Source organism: Aulonocara sp. 'chitande type north' Nkhata Bay, linkage group LG9 (genome assembly GCF_057382095.1).
Source record: "Aulonocara sp. 'chitande type north' Nkhata Bay isolate Kocher_YH1m ecotype deep benthic linkage group LG9, A_spYH_male_GT1.1, whole genome shotgun sequence".
In the NCBI taxonomy this organism is placed as follows: domain Eukaryota; kingdom Metazoa; phylum Chordata; class Actinopteri; order Cichliformes; family Cichlidae; genus Aulonocara; species Aulonocara sp. 'chitande type north' Nkhata Bay.
Genome location: NC_141352.1, coordinates 24,544,585 through 24,566,680, shown reverse-complemented (window position 1 = coordinate 24,566,680; position 22,096 = coordinate 24,544,585). Strand labels below are relative to the sequence as shown.

General features: G+C 42.6%; 1 protein-coding gene across 6 annotated transcripts in view; it reads right to left on the bottom strand.

The window, feature by feature from the left end:
• The window catches only part of abi1a (abl-interactor 1a), a 49,355-nt gene that overhangs the window by 3,286 nt on the left and 23,973 nt on the right, over positions 1–22,096 (bottom strand). For 2 of the 6 annotated variants that reach the window (XM_086306648.1, XM_086306650.1), the window contains exons 3-9: positions 16,831–17,007; positions 12,629–12,643; positions 12,046–12,149; positions 11,442–11,594; positions 4,875–4,975; positions 3,437–3,559; positions 335–592 (exon numbers count right to left, since the gene is read on the bottom strand). In XM_086306648.1, coding sequence (XP_086162774.1) covers positions 335–592; positions 3,437–3,559; positions 4,875–4,975; positions 11,442–11,594; positions 12,046–12,149; positions 12,629–12,643; positions 16,831–17,007 — 931 coding nt within the window. The remainder of the gene's footprint in view (positions 1–334; positions 593–3,436; positions 3,560–4,874; positions 4,976–11,441; positions 11,595–12,045; positions 12,150–12,628; positions 12,644–16,830; positions 17,008–22,096) is intronic. The other 4 variants (XM_086306649.1, XM_086306653.1, XM_086306651.1 and 1 more) reach the window with 4 other exon arrangements.

Genomic DNA, 22,096 nt, shown 5'->3' with positions numbered 1-22,096 from the left:
TGCTAGCTAATATTGATTGCCTGCATTGCATCTGTGTACAAATCCAAGGATGAGGCATTCTGCATCAATACTAAAGACGCCCCACAGTTGGATAAAAAGCCTTAACCTGCACTTTCAGATTAAAAACAAACGTCAATAGTTCTGTGAAGAACTCGGCCTGACCTTCAGAAAGCACTGATTTACTTGAAAATATAAAATATAAAGATTTTGTGTGTGGCTACAAAGGTTAGTTCGCGTCGGGTGCATGATTTGGGAAGAATGTGAGGTTGTGTGTCCTTCAGTGACAGCTCTGGATCTAGAAAGCAGTTGGGAGCTGGAGACAAGAGGGCCTTACTTGAGTTCTGACCATAGCCAGGAGTGCCTCCATTAATATGAGGCTGCTGTTGCTGCTGTTGTTGTTGCTGCTGTTGTTGCTGCTGCTGCTGCTGCTGCAAGGAGAACTGCGAAGTGACCGACGGCGCCCGCCGGTAGGTGCCCGTGGCCGAAACCATAGAGACAGAGGAGTTGGAAGAGTTGTGCCGCGAAATCTGCCGCGAGATGGTTCCAAACTGGGACATTGGAGCGGGTCCCAGACCAGGTCCAGGGGCCACAGCTAGAAACCCCAAGGACGGGGAGGAAAGAGAGGAAAGCCAAGCACGGTAGCAAAGGAGGGAAGAAGGTTGGAAATGAGAGGGAAGGGGGAAACCAACCAAAACATGAATCATCAACACCGTGTGAGATAACATGAGCTTTTAAATTCTGATCAGAGCCCCCTGCCTATTAAAAAATGTTAAAGTTAGTCAACAAAAGTCAGAGGAAGCAGGTGATCTTGGGGAAGCAACAGAGATTGTAATTTGGTTATAAAAGTAACAGACACTTCATGAAGAGTTTCGTCAACAAGTTATCTTAAATGTAGCTTTCTTAGACAAGAAGGAAAGGAAGGATCGATTGAGGAATAAGAACGCAGCAACAGAACAGATGGATCCTGCAGGTTTTTGCTGAAGCAACAATTAAAACAGGGATTTCAAACTCATTTTATATGCCACGCTTTGATGTGAAGTGAGCTGGACCAGTGAAACTGCATGATAAATGTATGAAGCAAACAAAAGGTTCCCACAGTTCATTGGTCAGGGTGTCCTGTAAGTATAGATTTAGAATATGAAGCTTTCATTGATTCACTTTGGTGTAGTATAGATGGCAGTGGGTGTGTGGGGGATCTTTATCAACAGGAAAAACTGTTCAAAATCTTTGCCCTTCATTCACATTTTCTTAAGTTGTCAAGGATGCAGAATTGGAGTCTTTACAAAGCCGATTCAGGCCCGCGGGCCGTATGTTTGACACGGTTTAAAAGACTGCAGGTAGCATTTAGGATTACGTGCATCACTACACTGCCATCAAAGAATAACTGAAGCATCTCTGTGAACAACAGCTTTAAAAACAACAACAACAAAGAACTATTTGAAGATTGAAGCAATGTGTGCGGCTGTGGGCGACAAAAATAGAGAGGGCGAGGAGGGGTTTAAGTTTTTTTCTGCCTTTCTTTCTTCTGCTCGAGCATTTCCTGCTCACATTTCTAGATAATATACATCCTCTCGGGAGAGATAGGAATGGGTGGGACCAGAGGAAGTAAAGATTCAGAGGAAAACAACCACAAATAAACTTCGCTACAGTGTCACCAGCAGAATAATTATAAGTGGAAAATAAAGAGTCTGGTGATGTTCAGATGATAAAATGTGCACAATTCAAGTGATCATCTCGGCCACAAAGATTACCAGAGTCGATGAGCGAAGAGCGGCTGCTGCTCAGGCTTAGACACTTACCGGTGGACACCGATGAAACAGCTGGATGCTTTACGCTTTACAGAGCTCGGACTCTAAATCAATCCCAGCATCACGAATCTGTGATTCAGAGGCCGTGTAAATTAAAGCTACATCAGGCACTGCTGAGTATCTGAAGCACCCAAAAGGCTGGCTGAATGGTTTGGGGAGTCCATTACCCTGAAATCATTATGTGGCATTTGCTGTGGCTCAAACAGTCTCCATACCGAGTCACTGCTTTACTTTCTACCAGTGAAAATCATTAGCATCTCTGAATTCAACTTACCCACTCCCTAAACCTGTTGCAAAGACGCATTGAGCACAGTGTTCAATAAAAGGCAACTAATTACTTAAAAACATAACAGGGTTTCCAATAAATCAGGTTTAGAGGGACAAATTAGCTTTAAATGTATTAGATGTGATGTGTTGTTTGACCCCTCGGTCTAACAATGCTGGTGCAGCAATTGTAATTTTAAAAGTTAGGCCCAATAGGAACGTTTGACTTTTTATACTACATCTGTCTAAACAGACCGCACCCTGCATCAGCAAGTTATCTTTAGCTTTGCCCGCTGATGGGTGAACATTTACAGTAACGACCGAGTTTGGGGATGTGTCAATCTTTTTTTGCAACTTTGCAAAAATAGTTTTTCTGTTTCATCACAGACTATGATCACAGCTAATGCACACGCAAATAGAAAGTAGCAGCGATGCGGCACAGAGACGGCTGACAATCAAATGGAGAGATTTAAAGATGCAAACTCATCTCAAATCGTAGCCACGCCGATTACCAATTAAAAGGGTTAATTATGAAACCAGAGTCTGGAATGTCCACAACCAGCTTACAGCTTTAAATGTGAATGATCTTGAGTTCAGGAAAGTGTTGCCTGATGCAGCTTTAACCACAATCATGTTTATGGAAATTTAAAAAAAAATAAATCAAATGAGCCACATACTGTACCTGCAGTAGAAGTCTCAAAGTCACGTTTCTGTACATCTGTACAGATTTGAAATAAAAACTTATTTTATTATCCACAACAGCTTGAGATTAAAATGTAAAGGACCAATTTAAGAGAAATTACAGGCACTAATTAACTTTAGCCAGGCCCTAGGTGACATGAGACTTCTGTATTAACCGATTACACTTCAGTGAAGAAGAGCACCACCACCACCAAAACCACCACCGTGAAGGATTAAGTTAAATGTCACACTGTGCTTAACAGAAGCACGAAACTCTGTCCACACTGCAAGCAACGACAGAGCTGAACAACCCAGAAATCTTTGGCTGCTGTGTTTAGTTCAGCGAGTTTCTTGGCTGGGGAAAGCTCGTCGTGGCCAACGCTCGTCGAGAGCGCAATTCGATTTTTATCTTTCTCCCCCATTTCCTTAATAATGTTTCCTCATTTTGTGAATACCGCTTCAGCCTAAGTGGATGACAGAGAAATCTCTCAGAGATGATGCGGCTGTTTCTGTTGCTTTATTCTTGATTTTTGATGATTTGATAAGAGGACCCTTTGCTTGCAGTGTGCACAGACGGACATCGGCACCCACAGCACCCTTATTTTGTGCATCTCCAAGGTGATGATCCGCCATCCAGTCGGCAGAGGTCAAACAAGCGGCTCTGGAGCTTCGAGGAATCTCACCTATGGGAGGTGGCGGTGGTGGCGCTGGAGGGGCCATCCCGGCCATGGGAGGAGCAGGTGGAGGTAGAGGAGGAGGGGGTGGGGGAGGCGGAGGGGCTCCCGGGGGAGCAGGCATGGTTGGGACTGAAAGGAGGACTCACGTTAGTGACCATGTCCTCGCCGCCTCCTACACCTTGATTACATGACATCATATCAATTTACTTAAGAACCCTCCGGGCCCGGAGGAGCGCTCCGACTTCTCACGCACTTGGACACACTCCTTTGCGGTATGAATCGAGTGTTTCCATGGCGACCAGCTTGCACATCACAGAGAAAGAGAGAGAGAGGGAGTGCTGCGGAAAGTCCTGTGCTGCCGGCCTGATCCCGGCGCCGAGGTAAAACAGCTGCTACGTCAACCTACAATGCTCCAAACTTAAACGCAGCACCATCTCCGCCGTGATCACGGTACAGCGCGACACCACGTGTAGCAGCTCGTCGTGTTACGTGGGCTTTACTGTTTAACTGTAAAGTGTCAGGCCTCGCGCAGCTTGGCCTATTTACACAGTAGGATAGAGAATCAGCTGTGCTTAGAACACAATGGGGCTCCATAATCCCTGTCTGGTAAACATAGGCTTTGTGATGCGCACTCTCTCTATCTGCCAATAGCGTCATACATTTACACTTTATCAAACTTCATCATATATTCAGATTTTACGCTTAAAAACATTTATTTAAATTGTATTTTTTTTAGCCATATATTGATTGAGAAATGTATGTGTTTAAAGTTTGATTCACAAAGAACACACCATAGACTGTACCTAAAAGATGGACAATCAGTAGCAACATTGATTTGTCCCAGATGTTTAAGAAGTCCAAGGTTGTCACCTTGCATACTGTTTTTTATTGTCTATTTCACTCTAAATAATGATAATGACTTTAAACAAATGAACACTGTTGCATTAGCTATTAGCTAAAGCTAATGTATAAGGACACATTCTCATTAGGAGATGTTTACTGAGGTCAAATATCAACTGAGCTGTAGGATCATCTTCTCATTGACTTCTGTGAAACTGGACTCATCTTTAAACAAGAGCAGTCGCCCTTTGGTGACCATTTCAGACCTGGAAGCTACATCTAGATTTGAATTAGTTGAAGTCTATGGTGTGCATCTTGCCAAACAGAGCAGTCCTGTAGTGTCATCATCTTGTTTTAACTGGGTGGAAAATACACCAAAACTCAAGTGACAACATTCCTGAGGGTGTACACAGATTTCTTACTCATTAAAGCAAATATTTCTCCCTGCATTTCTAATCCAGGTAAAAATAAATAAATAAAAAAAACCACTTAAAAATAAAAAACAACTGCCAATAAAAGCCTCACTGAAAATCAGCATAATCTGGACACCGACTGGCCGACTGTTACCGTTTACTGTTTAAGTCACCACCACTGTCAAGCTCACCTGGTCCAGAGTTGGGGATGGAGGGTGTAGGCACGGCGATGGGAATGCCAATTCCGCTGCTGCCGCTGTTCTCCCTGCTGCCGCTGCCCCCGCTGCTTCCACTGAGGGAGGAGAGACAGAAGGAAAAAGAGGACATTGTTTTATTCAGGGCAACCTGCTTAGACTGCACAGCAGGTAACACTGCAGATATAGGGGACTCTGCTGCGTCGCTGCTTATGTCCCATTTAGAAGTAAAAGGCCAAAAACTCCACATTTTTAAGTAATACTCCAGGGTGACTTTGCTCTTCCACACTTATTCAGTCTATTGGCTTGTTAAGACTGAGCTGCAGGGTGACACACCCAAGTGAAAAAGACATGAGTCACCCTATTGAAGCATTTTTGGTCACAGTCTGTCAAAGAAACTGAACAAAAAAATAAATATTCCAGGATTTAAGAGGGTATTTAAGCATTCAGCATGCAAACCACCTTAAAATCTTGCTTTTGACACTCCAATTCCCCCCCAAACACAAATTTACAGTGATCATCATATAGTGTGGATGATAATCACCAACATTAAGCCTTGCTTTGAGACTAATGGGGGGGAACAGTCACTTTGTTGTACATGATACGAGGCCTTGCCAAACACGTCTAAATGTTCCGCATGATTTATTTTTAGAGAACGAAATAAAAGGAACAAAGACGTGACTATAACCGGAACATCAGTCTGCACATCAGTTTAAGCAGGCCACACACATGCGCGCACGCTTACTGCAGCTTGCACACATTTATGAGAAGCAGGTTAGTCAGCAGGATTTAAAGATTATTGAAATTGGAATTTATCATACCAACGCGCACGTATTTGTGAATGTTTTCCTACTACACACCCAGTATTATGTAGAATTTGTAGACTTACTGGTACAGGAATAAGTGTGACGCGTGAATTAACGCCTCACACCACTGCATTTATAGCCTGAACAAATCTGCAGTGTCTATCACTGGATGGCTCTTTGTGCGAGTTATTTGTTAGGCTAACTGGTGACTAAATTGACTGTAGATGTGGACGTGACAGTTGTCTCCCTGCGACGAACTGGTGACCTGTGAACTGTGGCTCCTGATTCTCACTCAACACTGCAGTTAAGAAAAAGGACATATGGAGTCATGTTAAAGAATGAGGTGAATATTCATTAGCTGTTTGTTTTTTTTAAATAACGAAAGCTACAGATGAACAACTTTTTCAACTTCCTGAAATTATAAATTATATATGCGTTTCAAATATTTTGTGGTGTTGGACTTAAATTTTAAGACATGTGTTCCCAGGACCCAAATCACAGGCAATTTTCATATTTTTTATGACAAATTATCTACTGTTCTCAAAAAAAATCTTCCACTCATAATAAATTCATGAAACCAGCACAGTGATGTGGATGCTGCACTGATCTGTTGCTGTAAAGCGAGAGCTAAGCAGAAAAGCGAAGCTGTCGATTTACTGGTCCATCTACGTTCCTGCCCTCACATGCGCTCTGAGCAGTGACTGAAAGAATGAGGTCGCAGATACAAGTATTGGAAATTACTTTCCTTCAAAAGGTGCCTAGGCTCCCCTTGAGATACTGTGAGGAGCTCAGAGGGACTCTGAGTAGAGCTGCTGCTCCTCCACATTAAAAGGAGCCAGTTCAGGCATCTGACTTGATGCCTCCTGGACACCTCCCAGTAGGCGAGGTATTAGGGGCATGTCCTACTGGGAGAAGGCCCCAGGGAAGACCTAGGACTGGCTGGAAGAGGTGGCCGGTGTGAGAGAAGTCGCTGCTGTCGCTGCGACCCAGATAAGCGGTAGAAGATAAATGCATGGATCATCAAACATTTAAAAGGCGATTCTGTGGAAAATCTACATTGTTTTTACAGACTTGCCTTAAAAGTCTGTCCATTCCATCCCACATAGAGACAAAGCCTTTGTGGGTTGTGTCACAAAAGGCATTCGGCATATCAATTAGCTACGTCAAATATGTGGCGCTACCTGCTCCGCTCTCCTGTCACCCCGTGTGAATAAAGGAGCAACTGAAAGGAGCTTTGCTCAGACATAATGTTTTTACTGGATTTCAGCAGCTTTGCCCAGCACCTGGATGTAGGTCATGTGTATGTAATATGTACGTCAGCTCTGCATTTTCAGCCTGTACATGACCCCACAGCTCGTAGATCAATGGCCAGGACAAATAATTCCCTCCTCCCGCTCTTTCACCATCTCTCAGGCTGGCCTTGATCCTCATTTCTGCTACAACCCCTCATCCCACCTCTTCTTTTTTTCCCCTGCCGCTTTCATCCTTGTTTTTCAACTGATCCTCCCCTCACCCTTAACCATCCCTTGACCTCTTTCTCTGATCTCTTCATCGCCTGTAAAGTGATTCCCCATTCATCTACCAGAACCCCTCTCTCCCTCATCTCCTCTGATTCCTTCCACCCCTCTGAACCCCTGCTCACTCCCACCTCCCCCACATCCCCTTATCCCCCTTTCCCTTCACCCCTCCTCCCCTCCGCCCTCTCCTCCTCTCTGATCTGTGTCAGTCAAGCCCTGGGGCTCTCCGGGCACAAACAGCGGGAGTTACTCCTCTAAAGGACGACGGTGGCAGTAGGAGCTAACTGTCTGCGACTATAGAGGCTAAACAATATTGTGCCCTCTTTTAAAGTCAACACCCTTCCTCCTCATCTCTGCGATTTAGATTTATCCCTTCTAATCTCTCTATAACTTACCATTCCTTTGCCAACCCATTTATCTCTTCCCCTGCTTTAGCTTTCTTTAGTCGTCTTTGTTTCAAAATGGTGTCAAATAAAACCAATGAGCTCTTTCTCCGCTGCTCCGCCTCCTTCTTTCAGTCTGTACTTATAACAGGGAACTGTTGATAAATTAACTGTGAGGCGTAAGAAAGTTCCAGCTCACTTGCTCACAACTGACAAAAATCTCTAGAGCCAATATGGAAAAACAGCTTTCTCCATGAAAATGAACAAAAAAATAAAAGCATTCTGAAGCGTACAAGAGTATCATCTCCTGGAAGGAGGCATTCACCTTTTAAAGCCATCTGTGACACTGATATTTAAAGGTAGTCGTCTGGTATTTATCCATACTCACTGTAAATAGGCAGCTTTGACGTTTCATTTGAAGTGGGAAGTCGGGAATCCCAAACTCCTAACTGGAATTTCAAGCCAGTGTTGAGCCAAAAAGTAATCTCTTTGGTTATATTGATGAAGACTGCAGTTAACAGGATTTGCAAAGAAGTATAAAATAAGGAAATTACCTGTTCTGCCAGGACCTTATGACTCTGAAATCTTGCTTTCATCAATTGCGTCTTATTTGCAAGGCCAGACATTATGTCCCGCACAAGGACGTCTGTACTTATTGCAACTCCCTTTACGCTGGTCTTAACTCTTCTCTTCTCCATACACTGCAAATTGTTCTGAATGAGGCGGCTGGTTTTCTTACTGGTACTGGGCGGCGTGTTTCTATCACCCCTGTCCTCGCTGACCTGCACTGGCTCCCCGTTAAGTATCGTATTCAATTCAAAATCATGCTGCTCACCTTTAGAATTATTAACAATATAGTGCCAAGTTACCTCACTGAACTACTTAGTGCTCTAGCAGGGGTGTATAATCTAAGATCATCTTCCCAGTTTCAATCTTTCAAATCATGGTTAAAAACCCATTTATTTAACGTCGCCTTTTATACCAGTTAATGCTCGTTTGTTAGTTAGTTTAATGTTTGTTGCTACTTTCGTTCTCTTTTTAACTACTTTTAATTATTTTAAATTTTTATTGACTCTCTTGTCTTTTACACATATTTTTCTATTACGCTTTTATATGCATTTCTTTTGTCTCTGTGTTTTTAGTGCCATCAACCTGCTAGCATGTTTGGTACTTTGCCATGGCCATCATTTTTCTCTACTACTTACGTTTGACCCTCTCGTATGTTAAGCACTTTGGTATTCCACTGGTTTTAAATGTGCTATATAAATAAAGGTTGTTGTTGTTGTTGTTGTTGTTGTTGTTGTTGTTGTTGTTGTTGTTGTTGTTGTTGTTGTTGTTGTTGTTGTTGTTGTTGTTGTTGTTGTTGTTGTTGTTGTTGTTGTTGTTGTTGTTGTTGTTGTTGTTGTTGTTGTTGTTGTTGTTGTTGTTGTTGTTGTTGTTGTTGTTGTTGTTGTTGTTGTTGTTGTTGTTGTTGTTGTTGTATTACATCCAATCCTGTCCTTTTGGTCAATTAAAAATACCTTTCTAATGTATACTTGATTGATCCCCCTCTCCGCATTTAACCAATTCACTCAGTGAAGCAGCGGGCAGCCACCAATCTAGCACTCGGGGAGCAGTGTGTAGGGACGGTACCTTGCTCAGGGGTACCTCAGGGTCGCTGTTCAGTGGATTCAAACCGCCGACCTTCCGATCATGGGGCCACCACTGTACCTACTGAGCTATCCCTGCCCAATTTCAGACCTGTGATGTCATATTTGCTGCTATTTCTGCTTCCCCAGCTCAGCCAGATCTGGATATGATATAGGATATATCCTATAAATATGGGATATAAAGAATAAATACGGATATGTAAAGACACTTTTCCAAAAGCTGATTGCAGTGTCTCTCTGATGGAAAGGTTTTTTTTCCTGGTTCAAAAAGGCTTGACATCATTTTTGACAGATATGTTTGACAGCCTAACAGTTTAAATACCAGCAATTATTTTTTGGCACAACACCGGAACAGTCGGACTTCCCACTTGTAAAGTTGCAGAAGCAACACCAAACCTGACCTGATGCGGTAGTGAGTTTAAAGCCTTTAATCTGTGCTTCCACAGTTGTGCATTTGTGACTCATTTTATGCATCTGTGTATGGAACCATAATCTAACCATAAGAACAGCTGATTTCCTTCACATGGCACAAAATGTTTTGTATGATTTGCACAGCAAACATTTTTTGGGGTGTACTTTTAGGGTACCATGTAACAGAAAGATAGCAAACCATCCATTTGCACTTTTGAATTGCTTTATAATGACATAAAGAATATGGGTATAGCAGTTAAAGAAGAAGTTGATAGTTCTGCAGGAACTATGTTTAACATTTGTGTTTTGGTACATGCTGTGTCCACAAAGCCAAACACCATCTTTAACATACAGACTCTGCCCAGATATCCAAACCTGTAATGCTAGATTGGAGCAAATTTTTACTCCAAGCATTCTGCGGTGACTAAAATTAGCACGGCTCCTAAAATAAAACGTTCCCTGCACGCAAGAGTGTAATCGCTCCTATACAAAGAAATTAGATAATAGCAGGGAACGTGTAGCAGCACACGGGAGCCTATATTGAATTCAGACCTCAGCTGAAGATGACAGAGACTGTTGAGCTGAACAAGCACAGCTTACTTCCAGGCAGTGTAATCAAATAGCGATGCCACAGCAATATTAGCTGCAGCAGGGAGTTTGGGACTCTGAGGACAGCATTCGGTTTGTTAAGGGGACATCAGAGCAGATCGGCAACAGTGACGCCAAAGAACCTAAAACTGTGCACATTCAAATACGTTTTAACAGATGAGGCAGAACAGCTGTAGGAAAGAAGCAACAAGCATGAAACTAAAAGGGAAGTTGGACAAAGAGGGTTTAAAAATAAATAAAATTTGCTCATAAATACGTAATATTTACGAGCATCACAGCCAGCATTACAGGCTTTTTAGCTAATGAGGAGACTTCACTCACTCGTAACTCAAATTTGATGAAAGCTCCTGGAGATTTCTGGGGAACAATCCTTGAGAGTAATGTTCAAGGGGTTCCACGCTGTGGCGGACTTTTTTTCTTTTTTTAACAGCACTTTATTTCAAAGGCTTTTACAGATATTAATATCAGAGTGATTCAGAAGCCCTCCAATCCTTGTCAGACAAATGCTGGATTTAGTGTAGTGGAGAGGAAGAGGTGTGAAAGTGCTCTAAGCCGCTGAACTGAATGAAGAGATTAGAACTAGCCGACATAGAGGGGACCGGTGTTTTTGGATAGATGCTTTACACACATTACTCAAACCCTAGGTTTATATTCAGTGAGCAGTTTTAGTGGTGTAGCTGGAACACCCAATTCCACTTCAACCTCCCAAAATTTTTGAAGAAAAAAAAAAAAGTGTTACGTGCCTGTTGCCTGATTAGCATTGCAGATTTTAAACTGCACTCTGCATGAAAGTATTTTTCTGTGACTCTCTTATCCTCTTCTAGCATCAATATTTGGTCAGTTTTTGGTCATATATTCGGATTGTATTCCTCTCACGTGCTACTACCACACTTCTTTTAACTGCTTCAGCCTCTTTACGTCCGTATTGGAATTTTAAATGTGGTTAATTGTACTACAAGTCCTTAAATAGTTTGTCCTGAGTTTTTCTTCAGTGTCGAAGTGTAGTTGTTTATTTGTGTGTTACTTAGTTGGTATTAGTAGGTCTCTGCATCACTGCACAGTTTATGGAAACGGCTTGCTGTCCTAACTTGTTATAATATAATATTCTGGTTACAGTAATATATACAGAAAAGCAACAGAAGCTCCTGCATAGCTGCATGCACTGATTTTTCCCTCTTTCCTCATCTACCTGTGCGTGCGTTGCCTCTGGCTGAGCGACGCCGTGCGCCCGGGGCTCTGCTGCTGTCCGTGCTGGCTGCCTAGTCGGGCGGGGCTGGTCATGTAGTCATTGGGAACCGTGGGCGGCTTCACTGGCTCCAGGGTCTTGTAGGGCGTGTTGCGTCTGGAGTGGCCCAAAAATGAAAAGCGATAAACAAATTATGATAAAATCAAAGAAAAGAATGATCATCACTGAGCGTAAAGCCTACTATCTGAACGTTATGGGTGTGTCCACTAAAGCGTTGTAAATCCTATCAGTTTACCCAGCTGGATGAGGCGCGCTAAACATCGCTGTTTATCCCTGGAATTAATATCTGATCAGCGTCTGTGTTTGTGCATCGGGGCAGGACGCACTACAACAACCCTGCATGTTTCTTTTTCTGGATCCTGCCACTTATCAGCTTCTTTTCCAGCAAAAGTGACCACTGATCCATCAAGTTCACTCCTCAGCAAATGTGCCCTGTGTTTTTATCTCTTGGACTTATAAAGCAAAAAAATAAAGACAAGTGACGTGCTTAAATTATTCATAATTAAAGGACTGGGTTTCCTTTTCTGGTGACTGATGGAAATCTTACCCAAGCGTGCCACGCCCAGACATCGGCGGACTGGGCGGCTTTTGCGTCGGCGGATTGGTCCTCGATAGTGTTCCTCCTCTGATCGACTGATTGTTTCCATGTTGCTGTGGTTGGAAAGAAACCCCAGAAGAAGCTTGTTTTATGCACACATTCCTCCAGTCACAGTGGGTGAATATTACTAATGTGATCACAATCTACTCTTACAGGCTGCCCAGATGACACAGCGTAATATTTGAGGGGAGATGTAATCCCTCCCCCAGGGTGTGCAGTTTACACTCTGATGGAATTTTGGAGCAACAGCAGTTATCTGGGAAACCCGTAAGCATTAAACAAACTACGTGACATTAAGGGACGAGTACACAACATGAAAGTAAATAACAACACATACATGGTTGGTAAACAGACAAGGGAGTGTGACAAAGACTACGCTCATCTGTGGGAGGACTACAGGTCAGTTAATGTGAAGTAACATGGGAGATGATGACAGTAATCACACGAGGACGAGTCTGCCGTGGAAGGGAGTTGAACAAATCTATCAATAATACATCGGAGCAAAATGGGTCATGTGACAAAGCAGACTTACCTTGGCTTTTAGCCACTTAGTGTGGGCGAAGGAAAAAAGAAAAAGAAAAAAAACACAGGAGAAAGAGACAGAAAGAGGGCATGTCAAAACAGCCACATGTAAATGGATCAGTCCAAGTAGCAACTCGTAGCAAGACCTCAGAAGGTCAGTAGTAAAAATCATGCCATTTATAGAAAAACACTTTTTCCTGACTTGTGCCCTTGACTCCAGCACCACACCCAGAGCAAGAGCCAGACAGCAAAGATTTTTCAGGGATCGAATGGCAAAAGAAACTGAAGAATTTATTTTTGTGCATCGACAAAATGACATAAGAAAAGGTTGCAGAGAACCACTCCAACCTTTGGTAACCTTTTATGCATTTTCTATGATGTGAACTGCATAATTTCAGATCATCGCTTCACTGGCACCCCTAGAAAATGAATTCAAAACTCATACTTGTGTAGCTTTCTGTCTGAAAACAGAGCCAGCATAGCAGCGGGGTTGATCTGCAGTTTGACAACTACAGAGTCAAGTGGCTCATCTATAATGCAGCTTCCCCAGTGGCCTTTGCAGAAAGCACTGTAGCGTCACAGGACCACAACAGAAAGAACGGATGAAATCAAGAGTAAATTCATAGCACAGGTCAACAGGAGCCGACCTTTGCACGCTTAAAAACAGGAAACGGCTTCAGTGCAGCTGCGAAAGGCTAACTTCATGTTCAGATTTCACTCTCCTTGGAGGAGGTCCGGTTAATATATCTTACATCTTATTAAACCTGTGTTAACTGCCGCTTCCCTTTAAAAGCGTTGAACTTATTTAATGTGGTGCAGCCCTTCTTGTGAAGCAGCCGCTGCCACTGGAGTTTAATGTGACTGAGCTTTTAAAAAAAGCAGCTGGAAAATGCTCATTTAAGGTTTTTAAGGCAAAACTTAGCAACTGTAACCAGTTAAAGTTGCAGCGCTCTCGCCTGCCTTTGTGTGAAATCTGAACATGCCTGCAGCTGCTAAGGGTAAAGGTCTTGTATCAGTAGCCTGTCGGGTGTTATCACATCTGCCAGAACTGAAGAATTAACCATTGCTGCCCTAACTAGCAGTCACCAAGGGAGCAATCTGCGGTGCTTAAGAAATAAATAAATAATTAATCTAAAGATGATCCGCCAAAAATTGCAGTTCGCCTTCTTCAGGCTTGCTCCAAAAACACATGATAGGTTTGAGTTGCAGAGGCAGCTGAATGGGTCTGATAGGCCTCACCTCAACTAATTCACGTCTTTGAACTAGAGCTCTCTACCATGTTTGTGCCGTTGTTGCATTTCATTGAATTTATCTGACCAATGTTAAGGCTCGAAGTGTTGGTGGAGGCCAAAACTACCGTGTAATGTCCATGTTTTATACAGTCTCTGGTTGGAACGCAACACCACTTAACTGTTGGTTCTAACGGGGCCATTATGAACCATCAGTTTAATGATATATCAGTGATAAATCATTAAACTGGCGGTACAAACAAATACGATCGTACAGCCGTGCCTGGCTACACCACAAATGTCATATGTATGTTAGCCTGATGTATGCTAGACTGATTCTTTCATATAGCGTAAATATGTTTACAGACAATGTGTAAGATTAGAATTGTGCTCACTTTTTTCATACACTCACAGCAGTGGATTAGTCAGATTTTTACTCAACTAGGAAACGAGTTACCAGAAACATCCCCGATACAGAGGAACAACAGCAGCCGCCGTCTTTGTCATGAAGAACTTGAACCATCCCCTTTAGTAATCTTGTAAACTCTTAACTGACACAGGACAGAATATCAAAGGACTGAAATCTGACTTCAAACAGCCGACGTGCCTGGTGCATTCCTGAAAGCCTCGCTGACTAGATTAAGCATCATCTGACTGGAAGAATAAATCTCATCTTTCGTATTAAAGCTAAAAAGCATCATGTTGCTGTCAGAAAGCCTGCAGGAGCATCCTGATCTGTCAGTTGTGAGACTGCAGTGATTACTGCTGTGTTCGGTTTGTTTATACCACATGAATTTCATCTTCCTTCTTTTTTTTTTTCCACCTCCCTTTTATAGAAAAACTTTTCTTCAATAATGTATGTTAGCAAATCAAATTTTATTTTCCTCTCCGCAGGTGTCTAACACCAACTTTTTGTAAGGTCGTAAAGCCAACTCAACATTTAGGCCAAAGCTAACCCTCAGGCAGACACAGCAAGTCTGAAAGCAAACTGGAGCCGATATTCACGATCTGAACTCATATTAAGGTATCGATTCTGGTCAGTAAATAAAACGCGGCTACAGACGTTCAGACTTTTGACAGCTGCCATTGCAGCATGCGCTATGAATTAATGTGGAGTATTGATGTTGCGTATCGATCGCTCTCTGGCTCTCGACATGCATAGATGAGAGGAGGTGAGTGATGTAGGGCTGCCGGATGTGCGGGTGTGCGCTCCCCACATTCACAGGCTAGCGGCATAGACAAAGACGTTTAAGGCAGAAAATCCACAGAGATTAGGCTCAGAGTACTACGTGATAATCCTAAAATAGATTCAAACGGTTTTAAAGCAGCCGACGAGGCCTAATTTTGAGCGTCTCTTTTAGAGTAAAGAGTAGGTACAGAACTGGGGATGATTAAAATGGACCTTATTGCACGGTTATGCCTGGTGATCCTGGTTTTAATTAGATATGAACATTACTAGATGGAAACAGTGGACACAACAACCTCACCTCAAAGTTTGCAAGTATTACTTTTTTTCCCCTCTTTAAGCAATGTAGGGAAAGATGTTTGATAAGCACAAAAAATAAAACAAAGACTTCTTGCAAAAAAAAGATAGTTGGAATAATTAAGAAATAGCATCATCACAGTTTGTCCAGCTTACAATACTTTCAGGGCCGTCTGTACCACATGTAGCAGAGTAGCATAGCAGTGAAGCCATAAGACTGCAACGTTTTTCTACATTGTGGCTAACCACTGTAAATGTGACACATCAATCCACTGCTGTGAAAAAAAAGAAAGACTTAAGAGGCTGGACTGTCAGTCTGTTGAAATCTGTTATTTCTGGCTCTATCGCTCAGCCACACCTCTGGAGTTTGTGATTGTGTGATATTTTCTGTGGTAGTTTCGGTCTGGACCCAAAACTAAAAATCTGTATCGCCACTCCAAATCCACTATCACTATCTGTTTTTGTAAACTGTATCTGCCAATTATTTCATTTTCTCTGAATCTTACTCACAGGAAGAAAGACTCCTGCTTTTATTATTCCTGAAACTGTAAATAGCCTCACATTTACGGCCCAATAGTCATAATTACTGGTGAAAGTCTGGAAAGTCTAGGGTGAAACACACCCTAACAAAATGTTTCACATCCCATTAACCGTGACAGAGGGCTTCAATGCAACTCCCCACACAGAAAATTGAGAGTGGCACAATGGCTTTTATCTGGTCTTATCAATGCCTGTAACACTATGGGACACTAATGGCGGGGTCTTTAATCCAATCTGTCTGACAGCTGAGATTGATTGGCTGACTGATGGCGCAGAGGACGCTCATGAGGGAGAATGGAGATCTCCAAAAAAAATAAATAAATAGAAAAACTGCCTGCAGCTGTCAGGAAATGATGTCACCGAGCGACCCCTAGAGCGAGCCCTAATGGCTGGGAGCTGCGGGTGAGTCTCTGTTTTGAAGAGTTTATCACATCAAAAAGCTTCTTTGCTACCTTTCACACTGAAGTTAGATAAACTACAAATCGAACCATAACATCATCGCCATAATGAGATTATGAGAGCGGCTAAAGTGCCTTTAAAAAAAAGAAAAGAAAAAAAAAAAAAAAAAGTCCCACAAATGTGTCTCTGATCACAACAATCCAAGAACAGAGCTGTTTTCTGAAAGCTACATGACGTAATTGCTTTTTTTTTTAAGTTTATCTCCATCTCCACCCTCCCGAACCAGTTCCCACTAACACACACTGCAACATATTCCTGCAGGGTCAGAGAGGGGTGTTTTCTGAAGATGAAAGAGAAAGCACAAGAGACGCCGTTTGAGCGAGAAAAACAGACAAAGTGGGAGAGGAGACAGAGGGAGATAGGAGTACCTCTGGCGAGAAAGCAAAGAGGGGGAAGGGAGAGAAAAAAGATGGGAAAACTAATGGACTGAGCAGAGGGAAATATTATATGCGAGCAGAAAATTAGTGCCACATACACACAAAACAAGAAAAATCTGCTCACCTTAACGCCGTGGCCGACATCATCCAGTAGAGTGTAGTCAATTGGCTTCCTGATGTACCTGACTGGCCGCTCCATATTGGCCGGCGCTATGATCTTATGAGTCCTTGCTGTGTTCTTGTTAGTGGTCAGGATCCCGATCTCTCGCCTGGCCACCTTCTCTTTATGGATGTCCACCGTCTGTAAATGAGAGAAGTGAAGATGTGTGTCACACAGAAAACTTAACAAGGCTTAATTAAATCATGAGGCTGTGCTTTTCATCAGTGGGGCCTTAATCTAAATCTAACACGGCAATTCAGCATATTAGCGAGGTAAAAGCACGCAGACACTAAGCAAAGATGACTTACGGTTGCAAGAGCTGTTGGAGCGATCGCACAAATCTCTCAAAAGAAGAATAAACTGAAATTTACTATATATTTAAATCCCGTTTTCACAATTTCACTTTTTCAGAGAAGCGTGTCCTTCCAATATGCTTCATTTATGCCTCTGGTGGCTGCTTTTCTCCTGAAACTGACCCATTGTTTCATTTATTGGTCACACTCCTATACGGCTGTTTCCAAATGACATGACAAATTTGGATTTCTTAATACACTTGATCATGTATTACTAAATTTGGGCAGATGACTATCGCTTGTGCACACGAGACAAGCACCAACTTCCAGAGACTACCAGAACTAGACTTTCAGAGAGTCAGAAATGACATTGTCAGGAGTTCAGATCTGTTTTTTCTCTCTTCTATGGAAAATGACAACACAGAGGTGCCAGTAGCAGCTGGTGGCACCTGTGGTTGCAGAAAAAGGCTTCTGGTCCTTTAGACGTCTACTGGAAAACAGCCCTGAGTGATGACCTTTGTAAACACTTTCTTAATGAGTTTATGGGCCCGCTCACTTATTTCTGGTCATATTCTATTCTTTCCAAGCATCATAAATAAGGAATATCAAGGGTATGTTAGATGCCAACGAACCCAAGATTTATGCAGATTTGTTGAAGACTGAGTTTCTGTACTGATGATGTATCAGTGCAGATTCACAGATTATACAGAGGGAGATGATGCAACAGCTTGGAAAGATGAGACCACATCATTATAGCTATACACCAGCGCTTTATTCATTTTATAATTCCTCAGACACTCAAAACTTTATTTAGGTTTAAAATTAGAGGCTGAAACAGGGCTAAGTCGCCTTTTACTGTGTTTGTGATCACTGATAATGCAGTGATCTAACAAATAACAAGGTTTGCTTAACAGCTCATCCATAAAAGCATTTGTTCCAGTTTTTGCGAGTCCAGTTCTAGTGTTTTACTTGATTGTTACTTAGCACTATGTAGAAGGTAGCTGTGTCTAACAATGGTGCTTCAAACAGGGCTTCACAAACCTTAATATAATCTGTGCTTGTCTATGACACATTTGTGTATTTTTTGGTGTTTGTTTTGTGGCCTTTAATGTTTATCCACACGGCTATAACCTCACAAGTACTCACTACACAACCAAACATTGAACGCTTCCCATCAAGCCAAAAGGAGCCCAGGAGCAGCTGCTGCTGTTGCAATGGGAGATGAAAGGCCGCAATGTCTGCAGAGGCCAGACCAGGAAAACGGTGGTCTCTCGTGGAGGGGAAGGAGTCAGAAACCAGCGCCAACAGAGGATTCCTTTCATGCCAAAGTGATCTGAGGCTGGACTGAGCTTTGTCTCTTTATTCTGCACTGCTCCACTGTATGTACAGACTTAGCCCTCAAGTATCATTCATCCCAGAGTTGAGGGAATTAGTAACACTCAGGATGGCTTATATGTAGCTCAGCACAGCACAATCACGCCAACAACATCTCTCTTTTTCCCCTCTCTCTGGGTAACATCAAATCTAATTTTAAACTATGACACTAATGAGATATTCGCCTGAGAACTGGCAACAAACTCGAATATCTATTAAGACTGACGCATAGCAGGTTCCTGCAGGACATGCAGGGGTATTAAAAAAGCGGATTGTTCAAAATTGCAGAAAGGAGCAATCAATATTTTATAAGAGCCAAAGATATTCTTGCATAATTGCTCCCTAAGAGACTTCCCATGCAAAGAAGGAGCGTCCGTTCTGTTCCAGTGCCCTGTTGTGTCTATTTGAATTAAGAGATATGACAGAGTGCTGATTACAGTCATCTTTTTTAACCTGAGACAAGCTGCCAGGATACAAGAGGCTCTTGACATAAAAACGAACTGTAGTGACAATATCTTCCCTGTGCTGCGAACAAACCAATGCACAATTTAGTGGATAAGAGCCCCATTATGATGGGATTTGAGCCAATAGCTTTGACTCCACATGCAGCTCAGAGATAACTCCCAAATTGTCATATATCATGATCATCTGAAAGCAACTGGGCCAAAATCAAATCAGCCCATTTGGCTTCCATTTGCAGGGGATGTGATGGAGCTCAGTGATCGGCTGAGATGGAACAAGGCAGAAAGCGGGGAGAAGGAGGACGAGGGATGGGCTCAGTCAATCTAGACCTGGTTTTACTTCGAAAACAGCTTTGGTCACATTTCACCACTGATTCTAAAGGAAACTGAAGTCATAGGCGTTGCACACTGCCATAAGTTTCTATGAGGAAGTAGACAAAACATGAAAAGTTCACTTGAAACTGGAAAGAGAACAGTTGTTGAAATGCAGCAGCTAAACTGGGAAAGCATCTGTTCTTGGCTGTACATACTCCCCATATCAGAGAACAGCGTTCGGACAAACGTCATCGCAGCTGGCAGGGGCAGGAGGTTAGAAGCAGCGTAACAGTTCATCTCCATCCTGTACAAGCCCTGCTGCAGCAGTGAGGAGCCCTGATGTAACACAAGTGTTGACAGAAGGGTAAATCTGAAACCACCTTGTTTAGCAAACTTCCACACAGCGAGCAGGAGCACCCCGTGGATATCACATTGCTAATCCACTGTCCAAAGAACATTAAATGGATCTGACAAAAAGGTCTAAGTATGACAGTGCATTCTGGCTTCACCCCATCGGACTCACCCAGCAGGGAACCCAAATCTGAGCAACTGCGACTTAACAGCCCATCTCTTCCCTCGACTGAGCGGGGAAACGCTTTCCCTGACTTTTCAACTGGCACTAAAAAGGTGTTTACTCGATCCCAATGGTCCATCTGCTGGGTGGAAAACGTCTTGCCAAACTGAAAGGTGCATGATTCACATGTGCTCTCAACCACTGCCACACATATGTCTCAGGCCTACGGCTGTTTTCCCAAAACACTGAGCAGTTGGTGTTTGGCTTATCCATCATCTAAGGGCTTTTAGGACTTTAAAGTGCCCCCCACTTCGTTGTCTGCTTTTATTGAACTGCTCTTTTCATTTGTCACCTTGAAGTCCTCTTTTTTTTGGCATCCTTTTATTTTTTTTCCCCCCCTCTCTTTTTTAACCCTGTAGTTCTTCCCACACCCAGAGAAGTCACCCATCTATGACTAGTGCAGGGATTTAGGTCATAAATTGGAACTACTGCCAACATCATCAGCGTCATCCACATTCAGTCAAGAATGCGTTAGACTTGGAGACTTTTTCCCCATTTTGGAATATGAGGGAGTCGGTGCAGTGCTTGCCACAATGAGAAATTCTTGTTGTGTTGTTAGTAGCAACCAGTGGCTAAATATTTAGGATTTATTTATTTTGAAGCCAGATTGTTACCGTTTGGGTAGAGGCTGTGCCTGGTTTTCATTGCTAAGCAGCATCCCCACTGTTGGTCAATGGTAACTTTATTGTCCCTAATGGGAAATTGATTTGCAATATGTCCATACAGAAATATGGACATAATGTTGCCAAGTGCTTCGTCAAAAGAAAATATTTGGGTTCATCAACATTACTTTGCTAATGTTCGCATTATGCAGTGTACTCAACTTTCACTGTAGGTTGCATCAAAAAAAAACCAAAATAAAAAAAACAAAAAAACATACAACGTCAACAAAAGCCAAAAAAACTTTGCAAACAACTTATTGTAACTGTCAGTGTAGCCCACCCAATAACAACAGATCGCTTTGGATCAATGTCCCTCCCAGCCTGCTCACCAGTGATTGATGCCAGTTGATAGGTGAAATTGGTCGCAAAGAGGTATATGGATAGCTGTGACCTTTGAGATGTATCGATTGCAGTGTTAAGGCACAATTTTTACTTAGAAAGGCCAAGGGTTTCCATTTCCAGTTTACATCGCACATTTACAGCTTCATGACCATTTGGTGAGCAGTTGGTAAGTGTTTGCAGACAAGTCAGTCCTTCCATGCAAACTATGGACGCCCATGGCAATCTGCTAGTAACCAAAGCAATTGCACAGAGGTTTTTGATGTAGTACAATCTTTATGTCCAATTTCACTTAGCAACTGGTCAACAACTGACACAAAAATTATAAGTCTACTAATAAAACCCGAGGCCCCATAATTTAAGCACCCACTCTTCCTCTAATTTAAAAACAATACCCAACTTTGAGAACGCATCGCTTTCTGGTCTTCAAATCTAAGTCGACCCCCACTTTCAATGAATGCTTATTGCCTCTTTCAGGCCAGTGCAGCCCACTGCTCAGATAAGGGGGAAGGCTGGACTACTTGGGAAAGGAGGTCATACATTGACAGAATGTATCCACACGAGATCAGCAGAAGGGGCATAAATCTCTGAGTGAAGTGGGAACGGCCAAGCAGAGGTCTAGGGTTGGAATTTCAAAATCTTGAACAAATGGAACTTGACAACTTCCCACCAGACAAGCACACAGTGTTTTGGCGAGCGACTTGAGCAGCGACTTAAAAGAAAAGAACTAAAAACGAGTACACTTTATCTGGAATTGAGACAGTTGCTTTCCCTTTGACACGTACTGGAAAGAGAAGAAAACAGCCTTTTCAGCACTTTGGCAGACTGGCCGCAGGATGATATCCTCGGTAAAACGCCAACTATGCACAAACGCACGGACAAACAAAAAGCTTCCCAGCGTGTACTGTAGGCGTAGTAAGGATGAGCTGGGCACTTACACTCAGCATGGGGAAAAACCTACAGCTAGACAAACACACCCTACATACCGATGTTTCTGTGTGTGGCTTGCCAGACCAGACAAATGTGTCAATAGTTAATAACAGACTTCAGCTACAGATAATTATAAGATCTGAATAAAATGATTCAGTAAACTGATGAGAGAAGAGAATATCTATGTTCTTAAGTCCATGAGAGCTATTTTTACCCACCATAAATCAGGACTACATGATGATGATGTCCAGACATTGGAGGTCCTTGTTGTACTGTGCGATT